Genomic DNA, 13,699 nt, shown 5'->3' with positions numbered 1-13,699 from the left:
CAGTGTTTGTCTCTCAATATGGAAAAGATTCCAAACTGATATTTCTTCAGAACAGGAATTCTGATGCAGGAATAAAAATATTTCTAGCTCATGATGTGAAGAATGGAAATTTGCCTTGGCTTTTAATAATCAGAACACAGACTGCCACGGTAAATAGATGTGCGAGTGCCAGAGAGTGGACATTCAGAGGATGTCTAAGATGCACAATGAGCCCCAAGCTTTTGGGGGCTTTTCCCCAATGGGGGCCAAGTATTCAAAGCTGGTGGAAGCTGTATTTCAAGAGGGAAGGAGAGATCTTCCCGGACCCTCCGTTTACCCAGCTGCTTTTCTTTCTCTTATCAGTTGTTTGATTTTGTGTATATACACGAGGGGAGAATATAATTTCCGCTCAGTTTTGGCAAAGGGGTTGGAATCAAGAATCATAGCTGTAAGGGACAAGGATCATATTTCCATCACCAACACCTTCATTTTGCCTTTTTCTCAGAGTGTCCCACGTAGCACGTGTGTCGAGAGCTGCCCCACCGGACACAGCAGGATTGTTCAAGAGGAGAAGCAAGTTTGTTGCTACGATTGTGCTCAGTGCCCGGAAGGGAAAGTTGCAGTCCAGATGGGTAAGTAAGAGGATATCAAGATGCAAGAAAAAAGCTCCAGATGTTTCCAATTTGGTGCTACTCCAGTTACTAGGATTTGTCTGTGCAATAAACATACTAATGGATTTGCCAACCTCCACCTTCTGAAAAATGGATTTTCAGTGAGAGCCTCATGGGCTGTTTCAACCTGGGCCATTTCGTCATGTTGTTAAAGCAACGGGCTATTTACTCAACACTGGTGTGGGGTTTTTTTACAGAATCCAGATGCCTCCGATTTCAAAGCGGAAGCAGGCTGATCAGACGAAAGAAAAACAGCTTGCTTCCGCTTTGAAATCAGAGACATCTGGAATCTGTAAAAAACCCAGCCAGCATTGAGTAAGTAGCCCGTTGCTTTAACAACATGTGGAAACGGCCCTTATGTGAATTTTCAACTTTCCCAACCCATTTGCTGATATATAAACAGTATCCTCCATTAAAACAGCGTTCTTTAACTTAGTTCAGCCCATGGGAACTCTTGGGATTTTGAGGACGGGTTGTGGGTACCATGATAAAATGACTGCCCTGGCCAAAATGGTTGCCATAGGAACTGCTGCCAATCATAAAATGTTTGGAGTTTTCAAACCGAGTGTTCTCTTGTGATGGAGGCGGCTGTTTCTGATCTGTTGCTTCCAGAAGGCACACGGGTGATGTCTCCTGGGCTCTTATGGGCTCTTATGAAGCACCAGGTGTCCAACTGAGGTGGAGGAAAGCGAGGAAAGGCTGTTTGTTTTGGCGAGAAAATGCATCGAGAAACAAAGAAAATGAGCACCCACCATATACTTACAGATTTTTTTTTTCACATGAATCACGTTGCTGTAATCAAAATCCTCAGAGAGTCTAGAAACCAAACTAAATGTAACAAGGGGATCTCTCTAATCACAATGCACATGGAAGACAAAATTAATACTAAACATATGCATCAGAGTGAAGGCTAGAAATAGTGACATGTGTGTGAAAGGATTAGGAAGAATACCAGTTCAATCCAAAGTGGCTGCAGTCTAAGCTGTCAGGTCCAAAGGAGTCTGAAGAAACATCACTGTGGCAATTTCCAATATGGGCTTTGCTAATTCTGTTATACTAATGCACTTTTACAACTTAGGGTCCACTATTGACCAAGTATTCATCACTGATATTAAACAAGGTTTCCTTACATAAACTAAGCAGCAGGGTTGTTACTGGGAGGGGAATTTCATTTGGCAAAATTCAGTTCCTTAATTATAGTCATAGATTCTTCTTATCATCTTTTACTAGAGCCATTTATCTACTATTCCTATCTGTTCGCGTTGGCCTTTGTTAAGTCAACATTTGCTTCCATTGTAATTAGCAAAGTTTTATTTGGGAGGTAATCTGCTCTAGGTCAGTATGATTCCCTTCATTTTTTTTACTGCAAGTTCCACTATCCTCTTGAAGGACTTCTGCACATTCTGAAGGACTTCTCCATTCCCTTCCTTCGTGACAATGGAGGATTGCAGGGAGAAACTGAGTAAGGAGGAATGAAGAGAATTTCTCTTAACAACCCTTCTCAGCAGCATCGTTCAACTGGCACAACGGAAAACAGTACATTTGGAAATGATTGTAACAATTATGAATTTCAGATGCAGACCAATGTGAGAAATGCCCAGAAGATGAATATCCAAACCAGAAAAGGGATCAGTGCGTTCCAAAATCGATAACCTACTTATCCTATGAGGACCTCATGGGAGCAGGCTTGGCTTCTGTTGCTGTTTTGTGTTTTGTGGCCACAGTTCTAGTGATGGTGATCTTTGGTGTACACTGGAACACACCTCTTGTCAAAGCCAACAATCAAAGCATCACCTGTGTCCTGCTCTCCTCTTTGCTGCTTGGCTTTTTGTGCTCTTTCCTATTCATCGGCCAGCCTGGGACGGTGACCTGCCTCCTCCGGCAAACGTTGTTTGGCATCATCTTCACCATTGCTGTGTCTTGCATATTGGCCAAAACCATCACTGTGGTGGTTGCCTTCATGGCCACCAAGCCAGGGAACAGGATGAGGAAGTGGGTGGGGAACAGACTGGCCATGTCTGTCATCATTCCATGTTGTTCAATTCAAACTTGGATCTGTGCACTGTGGTTGGCAACTTCGCCCCCCTTCCCAGAGTCTGACATGCACTCCCAAATCAGTTATATAATCATTCAATGCAATGAAGGCTCGGACATCATGTTCTACCTTGTACTGGGCTACATGGGTCTTCTGGCCACCATCAGTTTCATGGTGGCCTTCCTAGCCCGGACATTGCCTGATTCTTTCAATGAAGCCAAGCTGATCACCTTCAGCATGCTGGTCTTCTGCAGTGTTTGGCTCTCCTTTGTCCCCACCTATCTGAGCACCAAGGGGAAAGACATGGTGGCCGTGGAGATCTTCTCCATCTTGGCCTCTAGTGGAGGCTTATTGGCTTGTATCTTCTTCCCCAAATGCTTCATTATTTTATTCAGATCTCAACTGAACACCAGAGAGCAGCTGGGAAGAAAAAATAAATAAGTGAAACAATACTCTTCAGATTTGTTTTTTAAAATATTTCATTCAACTCCTTTCCTTTCATGCCTCTCCTTACTAATGATGAGGGAAAAAATCTTTACTGATACAGCGTCATTGCATTGAATGAAGCCCTAACTCTGTGAATCAAACACTGGCAGGAAAAGAAAGCTCACCTGTGTTCAATTGTGAATGTGTCTTCTACAGTCATCAGGTGGAAAGTGCCATCTTATCGCTAATGGCCACCCCTGCTGGGGTTTTCATGGAAAGAGACTCACAAATGTGGTTTGGCTTTGCTTTCCTCTGAAACTCTGGTCTTCCTTCAAAATTTCCCATCCAGTTACTAAACAACGCTTACCTAGTTAGCTTCCGAGATCAGGCTTGTCTGGGCTATTCAAACCAAGGTTTTACCGGTGTTTTGGCTGACATATTTTGAGGGGGATATGGAAAGATGTTATAGGTAAACATGGCCACGAACCGCATTACAAACCAAAAAAACCCATGAACCGCCTGATTTTCTGTTCGCGAATCAGCGGTTCGTGAGGGTCCATGACCAATGAACCAACATTCGTTGGAAGCCTAGTTCATTGCATTCAGCCATGGTTCATGAAGCCAGACAGTCAGGCACCATCAATCAATTCCCTTGGAAACGGAGCTGGGGGAATGCCTGAACTCTGTCTGCAATCCTTCTGTCACCTTGGAAACCTGAATTGAAGCCCAGCTTACCTTGATCATCAGGTCTTCCTTCCAACCATAGAGCTGCAAATTGGTTACAATTGGTTACATGGGAGAAGACACCAAGGGAGAAGGAGGGGGAAAGGGGATGTTCTGTAGCCATGGGCACTCCAATCTCATCCCTGCAAACCCTGATAGGCAGTTCTGACAGCCAACCCCTTGTACACTGGGCTAATGTCAACTGGTGGTTCTAACTGTATCAAATGGGAGTTTCCTGGGGGCCTCGGATTGGAGAGGATATAACTCCAAGATCCCTATTGCAATCTTGACCAAACTTGGTTGCTGGCTGGAGGAGAGCCTGCTAAACACTGCCTGTGAATATGGGCTCCCTAAGTGCAACGGGGGCCATTCTGACACCAACGAACCACAAACCTGGAACCAGTTCGTCAGCAGGAAATGTTCATTATGGTTTATTAGTTCGGGTTCGTCGGCGGCACCGAACCACAGACCGCTGGTTTGTTAATTTTTTTTTGGTTCGTGCCCATGTCTACTTATAGGTATGGGGATTTTTCTCCTGGATGGGAAACTACACAGTATATGAGGAGAATTAAGTCCATATCTCTGCCCAAACTTCTAATGACTGTGGTGCCACCACGGTATTGGCCCTGATGATAATCAACAGGAGGGTGGAGGAATGGGAAATTATCCTTCTTTCTTTAGGGTTTGCCTGCCTCATGGATGCTGTCTTGCTGTCTCTTGAGGCCTCCAAAGGATTGTTATATGACTTGTCCTCTACTTGTCATAGTCCACATGAGTCTGAGAGGCCCTGAATCCCATGCAGGTCTGATCTTCCCAATCTTCCTCATGTGGCAGATGAGTAGGACATTCTTAGGGAGGGAAATGAAATTTTAATATTTAGAAGTCTTGAGAATGGCTGACATGCACTTTTCTAAATATATTCTTACTGCATAATGGTCTGTGATTTCTCTCTCCACTATCCAGTGTGCCCTCTACTGAAGACCAGTTGAGAAACATACTGCCAATTCCTGCCTTATTTGCTTATTTTACAGCACATGTATTCCATATTATTTGCTTTAGCTAGATGCATAATGTGTATGTATTCCATATTATTTTCTGTTGCTATATACACCTTCTTGGTATTTATTGTATCTACCTCTTTGCCATTTGAGTTTCAGTCTTTCTGCTTGCAGTCACATTTCCACCACTGGGACAAAGTCTTGCAATAGCAGAGGCCTCCTGCTTAAAGAAAACCAGTTACTGGCCCATTGAGATTAATGTTGAAAAACAGGAACATAAAATCAATGTTACAATCTCATTAAGCTCAAATTGTAAAAGATACAGTGAAAACAACCATAGGCGTATAAGTGTGCAGAAAATGGAGTTTTCAGAATGGAGGCATATCAGAAACCATCTTATTCTTTATTCCCAAGGCTTTGAGAAAGGAGAATGAAAGAATGAGAAGCAAATATAAATAACACAACCAACATAACTGTTGTGTATATTACTAATAAAAAGTTCCTGATTGAGAATCATGTCTTCTTCACAAAAATGCAGAAAGCAAAGAATGTGGAGTCTCAGCTGCTCTTTCCCAGCAGCACCAAAAATAGAAACAAAAAGCAAAGGGCTCAAAAACATCCAGAACCACTCCAGAACCGCTGATTTCGCGAGGAGTGTTGAAAGACCTTAGTCAGATTGAGGTGATGACAGAGGAGGTCCTATGACTGATAGACAATTTAAAAACTAATAAATCACCAGGCCCAGATGGCATACATCCAAGAGTTCTGAAAGAACTCAAATGTGAACTTGTTGATCTCCTGACAAAGATATGTAACATTTTATTAACATCTGCCTCCATTCCTGAGAACTGGAAGCTAGCTAATGTCACCCCCATCTTTAAAAAGGGTTCCAGAGGAGATCCAGGAAATTACAGGCCACTCAGTGTAATGTCAATACCGGGTATGTTGGTGAAAGCTATTGTTAAAAAAGAATTAGTAGGCACATTGATGAACAAAAGCTATTGAGGAAGACTTAGCATGGGTTCTGTAAGGGAAGATCTTGTCTCATGAACCTGTTAAAGTTCTTTGAGGGAATGAACAAACATGTGGACAAGGGGGAACCAATAGATGTTGTCTACCTGGACTTTCAGAAAGCTTTTGATAAAGTTCCTCACCAAAGGCTGCTAAGTAAGCTCAACAGTCATGAGGTAAAAAGACAAGTCCTCTTGTGGATCAAAAACTGGCTAATGAATAGGAAACAGAGAGTGAGTATAAATGGACAATATTAACAGTGGAGGGTGGTAAGCAGTGGGGTACCGCAGGACTCAGTATGGGGTCCGGTGCTTTTTAACTTGTTCATTAATGATTTGGAGTTGGGAGTAAGCTGTGAAGCGGCTAAGTTTGCAGATGACACCAAATTGTTCAGGGTGATGAGAACCAGGGAGGAATGTGAAGCCTTCCAAAGGGATCTGTTGAGGCTGGGCGAGTGGTCATCGATGTGGCAAATGAGGTTCAACGTGGCCAAGTGCAAAGTAATGCAAATTGGGGCCAAAAATCCCAAATGTAAATACACAATGTTGGGGTCCAAACTGGTGGAGACTGACCAAGAGAGTGATCTTGGAGTCCCGGTAGATAACACTCTGAAAATGTCAATACAGTGTGCAACAGCAATAAAAAAGGCCAACACTATGCTGGGGAATATTAGGAAGGGAATTGAAAACAAATCGGAATACTGAGTACAATTCTGGTCACCACACCTCAAAAAAGAAATTATAGCACTGGAAAAAGTGCAGAAAAGGGCAACTAGAATGATTCAAGGAATGGAACACTTCCCACTTCCCCTATGAAGAAAGGTTAAAGCACTTGGGGCTCTTTAGCTTGGAGAAATGATGACAGAGGGGTGTCATCATAGAGGTTTACAAGATTATGCATGAGATCGAGAAGGTAGAGAAAGAAGTATTTTTCTCCCTTTCTCACAATACAAGAACTCATGGGCACTCAATGAAATTGCTGAGCATTCGGGTTAGAAGGGATAAAAGGATATACTTCTTCACCCAAAGGGTGATTAACACATGGAATTCACTGCCACAGGAGGTGGTGGCAGCTTCAAGCATAGACAGCTTCAAGAGGGGATTGGATAAACATATGGGGCAGAGGTTCATCAGTGGCTATTAGCCACAAGGTATACATGGAACTCTCTGTCTAGGGCAGTGATGCTCTGCTTTCTTGGTGTTTGGGGGGGCAATCAGTGGGAGGGCTTCTAGTGTCCCTTCCCCACTGGCAGACCTCCTGAGAACACCTGGATTTTTGGCCACTGTGTGACACAGAGTGTTGGACTGGATGGGCCATTGGCCTGATCCAACAGGGCTTCTCTTATGTTCTTATGTTCTAATTTTATTCCAAAGAATACTTAAACAGACAGTGATATTTGTGGGACATGTACAGTAAATGGGGCCTCATCTACCCCAATAGAAATAGTTTTCAAAAAGGATCCGATTCTATGATCTATGTAAGATGAAAGTTCATGGACTTTCTGTATATAAAAGAGAAGTATCCATTGGATGCAAGAATACAGAGACCACATTATTCTTCTGGGGTTTTTTTGTCTTGAGCCGCCCTGAGCCCATTTGTGGGGAGGGCGGGGTATAGATCGAATTAAATAAACAAATAAACAAATAAATAAATAAATACAAGCCACCAAGAACAGGTGAGAATGAGGTGAGAGAGATTGCACTATATTACTACTGAGAGACAGAGAGAGAGAGAGAGAGAGAGTTTCAAATATTCCCCAGCATAAAAATATTCTAGATATGAAAATCCAGGACAGTAAGAAGCAGGTTACATACCAACTTTCTCCCTGATATGTTAGCTTTCTTGCTTACAGGCAGTGTTTGTCTCTCAATATGGAAAAGATTCCAAACTGATATTTCTTCAGAACAGGAATTCTGATGCAGGAATAAAAATATTTCTAGCTCATGATGTGAAGAATGGAAATTTGCCTTGGCTTTTAATAATCAGAACACAGACTGCCACGGTAAATAGATGTGCGAGTGCCAGAGAGTGGACATTCAGAGGATGTCTAAGATGCACAATGAGCCCCAAGCTTTTGGGGGCTTTTCCCCAATGGGGGCCAAGTATTCAAAGCTGGTGGAAGCTGTATTTCAAGAGGGAAGGAGCGATCTTCCCAGACCCTCTGTTTACCCAGCTGCTTTTCTTTCTCTTGTCAATTATTTGATTTTGTGTATATACAAAAGGGGAGAATACAATTTCTGTTCTGTTCTTTGGCAAAGGGGGTGGAATCAAGAATCATAGCTGAAAGGAAAAAGAAGCGCGTTTCCATCATCAGCCCCTTTCCTTGTGCTTATCTTTAGATTGTCCCACACAGCAGATGTGTCGAGAGCTGCCCCACCGGACACAGCAGGATTGTTCAAGAAGGGAAGCAAGTTTGTTGCTACGATTGTGTTCGATGCCCGGAAGGGAAAGTTGCAGTCGAGACGGGTAAGTAAAAGGATATCAAGGTACAAGATAAAAGCTCCAGATGTTGTCACTTTAGTGCTACTCTACTTACTAGAAGTTCCCTGGGCAATGATTTGCCAACCTCCACCTTCTAGAAAATGGATCGTCATGAAGAATCCCATGACTTGCTGCCATTCATCTTTACCCTCCCATTTTCTAAAGTATGAACAATGTGACTACTTAAGACAGTGTTCCTTAACATAGTCACATTGCCTGTAACAGACAATCCGGATTTCTCTTGCAAGAGTAGCAGGGACTTCTGCACATATCCTGGGACAGGATCTCTCCCCTTCCTTGACGGTAATGGGGGATTCCAGGGAGAAAGTAAGAGGAATGAAGAGAATTTCTCTTAACAACCCTTCTCAGCAGCCTCGCTAAACTGCTATAATTTGGCACTCCCGGCTGCAGCTAAGCCGGGGGCCGTGTTTTGCCTGCTTGCCCGGGAGAGAGACAGACTCCCTTCCCGGGCATATGGGTATCTGGCTGGGGGCGGAGCCAGTGCCTTAGAAGGTGGCTCCGCTCTCCCAGCCAAAAGTTGCTGCCTTCGCTCGGCCCACCCACCTCACCCTGTCATAGAGCAAGATTAGCTGGCTGCTGTTTCCAGAGCCAGGTAGGAATTTTTTGCCCCTGTTACCGGATTGGCTGTTGGTTTGGGTTTTTTTCCGCCTACTTTGCACTGCTGGCAGAGGTTGATGGTTTTGGCTGGGGTGGTGCCATTTAGGTTCCCCTGGCAGGAGATTATCGGGGAATAGGGAGCGGGCTGGTGAGCACCCACTGGCATTTCCCCCATACGTGGGGGAACAGGGTCTGCCATCAGTGCGGTATGCTTGTGACAGCTACCACAGCACAGGCAGATGCCTGCAGGGATCCCCAGGAACAAGTCCTTCCCTCATGCTGTACGGCTGGGGCATTAGGAGCTTGATGGGGGGATCCGTTAGCCTGGCTGGCCGGGTTGCAGCCATTCAAGGGCTGGCCTACATCCGGGGCTTTGGGGCTCACCCAGACAGGCCAAGGTGGCGGTCAGGTGTGACCCCATGGCTTGACCTGTACTGCATAGTTGGCCCTTGCTGTAGTTGTAGTTATGTTATGTTATTGTTATATTAATAAACGGCCATTTATCTCCAAGCCTGTGTCTGTCTGTTATTCCGGCTAAGCTGGCAATTAGGAATTATTAAGTAGGATTACAAGTGTACATTTGGAAATGATTGTAACAATTATGAATTATGAATTTCAGATGCAGATCAATGTGAGAAATACCCCGAAGTCGAATATCCAAACCAGAAAAGAGATCAGTGCATTCCCAGATTCATAACCTACTTATCCTACGAGGACCCCATGGGAATAGGCTTGGCTTCTATTGCTGTTTTATGTTTTGTGGCCACAGTTATAGTGATGGGGATCTTTGGTGCACACTGGAACACCCCCATCGTCAAAGCCAACAATCGAAGCATCACCTGTGTCCTGCTCTCCTCCCTGCTGCTTGGCTTTCCGTGCTCCTTCCTATTCATTGGCCAGCCTGGGACGGTGACCTGCTTTCTCCGGCAAATCCTGTTTGGCATCATCTTCTCCATTGCCGTGTCTTGCATATTGGCCAAAATGGTCACTGTGGTGGTTGCCTTCATGGCCACCAAGCCAGGGAACAGGATGAGGATGTGGGTGGGGAAGAGACTGGCCATGTCAGTCATCATTCCCTGTTGTTTCACTCAAGCTGGCATCTGTGCACTGTGGTTGGCAACTTTGCCCCCCTTCCCAGAGCTTGACACACACTCCCAAGTGGGTCATATCATCATTCAGTGCAATGAAGGCTCAGACATCATGTTTTACATTATATTGGGCTACATGGGTCTTCTGGCCATCATCAGTTTCATGGTGGCCTTCCTAGCCCGGACCTTGCCTGATTCTTTCAACGAAGCCAAGCTGATCACCTTCAGCATGCTGGTCTTCTGCAGTGTTTGGATCTCCTTTGTCTCCACTTATCTGAGCACCAAGGGGAAAGACATGGTGGTTGTGGAGATCTTCTCCATCTTGGCCTCTAGTGGAGGCTTATTGGCTTGTGTCTTCTTCCCCAAATGCTACATTATTATATTCAGGTCTCACCTCAACACCAGAGAGCAGCTAGTAAGGAAAAAATAACCGGCACATAAATCTTCAGCTCTTTTTGTAAAATATATGAGCTAATTCCTTCTCTTTCATCTCTCTCCATCTGTATGAATACAGAGTTATTGAATGGCATACAGCCCTACGACTTTGGCTCAAACACTAACAGCAAGAGAAATCTCACCTGTCTTCAATAATGAATGTACTTTCTAATTTCATGAGGTGCAACGTGCCATCTTATGGCTTATGGCGAGCCCTGCTGAGAATTTCTGGGCAAGAAACTAACAGACATATTTGAGCATTGCCTGCCTCTGTGTAACAACACTGTCTTAGACATAAAATTGGTCCCATCTCTATGTTATCTTTAGCTATCTGTTGGGGAAAGGAGGGAAACTGGTTCCTCAGAAGTGGCAAGTTTATTCTACTCACTAGGTCATCCTTCAAATAAAGAAGTAATTCCATCTCCGATGTATTGTCGAAGGCTTTCACTGCCAGAGAACGATGGTTATTGTAGATTTTCCAGGCTGCATAGCCATGGTCTTGGTATTGTAGTTCCTGACGTTTTGCCAGCAGCTGTGATGTTTCGCCAGTCACAGCTGCTGGCGAAACATCAGGAACTACAATGCCAAGAACACGGCGATACAACCCGGAAAATCCACAACAACCACCAGACTTATTTATATTTTCATGCATTCAGACAAAGAAGTATATTTTCAAAAATAAATGAAGATTTTTGTCTCATGAAGTCATGTTCTGTCATCTTAGGTCAGTTACGGTTCCTTTGACCCTACAATGAATGATAAAACTCAGTTCCCTTATTTATTCCGGATGGTTCCAAGTGAAACACCTCAATGTGTTGGGATAGTTCATCTCCTTAAGCATTTTGGATGGAACTGGATTGGCCTCCTCATATCAGAGGATGACAGTGGAGAAGCGTTCCTTCAAAATTTGATACCAAGGTTGTTCCAGAGTAATATTTGCATTGCTTTGAAAGAAAGTATTCCAACAGCAAGAAGTTACATGGAAAATATCTATCTTGGTAAAATCTTGGGGAAGATAGCTCTAAAAATTTGGTTTAACAAACTCAACGTCATTCTTGTCTATGGGAATGATCAGTCTATGGAAGGTTTACGAATTATTCTACAAAATTATGAGATTAATTATGGGCTGCCAATAGAGCGAGTTTGGATTATAACTTCTCAGCCCGGAAAACCCACAACAACCATAATTCCATCTCCATTTTATATTTTGCCTTGTGTATTTGGGAGTGTATGCAAATGCCTGTTGCCTAAATATTGGAAGTTGTGTGCTGAGGTATGTGTGTGAACAGAAGGTCATGGCTCAAATGATGGAAATTAAGTTGATTTCAGAAGAGATGAGATGAGAATATTTCTGTCTTTAGCCTTTGTCTCTGTGCATCAGTACTTGGTGGGGGGGATATAAAACTGGTTCCTCAAATATAGAAATTAAGGTGCTGTCCTGAACTCTACTTGAATGAGATAAATGCTCCCATATTTTAAGGCAAAGGTATCTGAGGCACCAGTATTTACTCTGGATTCTGAGACTTGTTTGGAGATTCACGCTGAGTATCTAGTATGTGAGCAGAGTAGTTGTAGAGTGTTGTTCTAAGACTAGAGAGATCCGAGATTAAATTCCTGCTTAACCATGCAGCTAAATATGTGACCTCAGGCCAGTACCACACTTTCAACCTAACTTATTTTATAGGGTAGTTGTGAGGATAATAAAGAGATAAGGAGAATGAGGTAAGCAGCTTCTGAAATCTAACAACATTGGGGTATATCATGCCACCTTCCCTCTCCTGTAATGTAATGCAATATTATGTGAGATAATGTAACCATACACATATTGCAACAAAAGAAGATAAAGAAAAAGTCACCAAGTGTTACCCTAAAGGGGGTCTCTTTGCGAGTTGGGGGAATGAGCGTTAAGCATACAAGGAAATGCTGTGAGAGAGGGTAACTGCAAGATCTTCCTCCAGTGTACACCAGGATTGTTTCCTTCGAGAACTCTCAAATAAACAAGAACATGCCTAACAGGAAAGGTTTCTTTATTAACAGATAAATAAAAGGAAAGCATACAGAAAATGCACACCATATATACATAGGGCTAACTAAGAGTATCTCTACACAAGATGCTGGTGTATGTATCCATCAAGTGTCAGGCAACGTAATGTTAGCCTGGAAGCATAGTTTTGAAAGGCAGAGCCAACAGAGATCACTCTGGAAGGGCTGGACTCTCTCACAGCCCTCTGCCGCCTCTGGCCTGCAGGACTGTCAGCCCTTCCGGAGCTTTTAGCCTGCCACCCTTGCTGCTTAAAACTTTGAATTAACCAAACTTTGGCAGGGCAAAGGCTCCATAAGGAGAAATGCCAGAAGCGGCAGATGGCTGTGACAGAATCCATCTCCTCCAGAGCGATCTCCACCAGCTCTGTCATTTAAAATCATGCTTCCCAGCTAAAATTCTGTCTCCTGACATGTAAAGAACATGTGTCAAAAGCGTCTAAGAAAACAGTGAGGAAATGGGAAAGCAGTTTCAGGGAGGAGTATAGTTACTAGTCTTAAAGAGGAAGGTTCCATGGAGGCAGCAGTGAAGAAGACCAGCACTTCATAGAGAGAAGAGGGGAAAGCTCAGACATATCTGAAGGTTTAGAACACAAACATACTGCTACGGCTGGCCAGCCCAATTATAGTGCAAAATGTATCCTGGGGCAAAATTGCCATTTCTGCCCCAAAATGATAGCTTAATTGCCGTCTCCAGAGGTGAGACAGTAAGTTGGGAAAGGAGTGTGACATGACTATTGGGGTTGTACGATAGCTAAATACTGCTGGGTGGCCTGGTAATTATCAGATAGGGAGGTTATTGGATTTGCTGAATAGCCCTTGATTAGGTAAGTGGTGGAGGAAGGTGTTGACAGGATTAGGCAGGAAAGTGTCTCAAGAAGCCTTCGCTTCGTGGGGGCAGCTAGTCATTTGTGACTCACATTTGTAACCCACATTTGTGACTCACATTCTGGTAAATTTCTAGTCCCCAGGCAGGAGGCCGTCATCTGTTCTGCCTGACTGGACAGAGTTTTTGTGCTTATGACACACTGCAGAAGAGGTTTATGATATTTCATATCTATAAACTGCCCTTCTAGCATGAGGGTAGACTCTGACTCCTATCATATGTACAGATTAAAAGTCAATAAACAATACAGATGGACACACACGCACACCTGTTAAGACCTGTTAAGGTGCTCCCAGCTATGGATAGTT

The 13,699-nt window shown here is 43.7% G+C and overlaps 1 protein-coding gene across 1 annotated transcript; it reads left to right on the top strand.

Moving 5' to 3' along the window:
- Positions 1 to 2,235: 2,235 nt before the first annotated feature.
- Positions 2,236 to 3,126, top strand: LOC129327933 (vomeronasal type-2 receptor 26-like; the record flags this gene model as incomplete). The annotated part of the gene is made up of 1 exon (XM_054976680.1): positions 2,236 to 3,126. A coding segment is annotated over one exon (891 nt), but the record flags the coding sequence as incomplete, so codon positions are not given.
- Between the last annotated feature and the right edge of the window lie 10,573 nt (positions 3,127 to 13,699).

This window comes from Eublepharis macularius, chromosome 4 (genome assembly GCF_028583425.1).
Source record: "Eublepharis macularius isolate TG4126 chromosome 4, MPM_Emac_v1.0, whole genome shotgun sequence".
In the NCBI taxonomy this organism is placed as follows: domain Eukaryota; kingdom Metazoa; phylum Chordata; class Lepidosauria; order Squamata; family Eublepharidae; genus Eublepharis; species Eublepharis macularius.
This window is presented reverse-complemented; position numbering and strand designations above follow the sequence as displayed.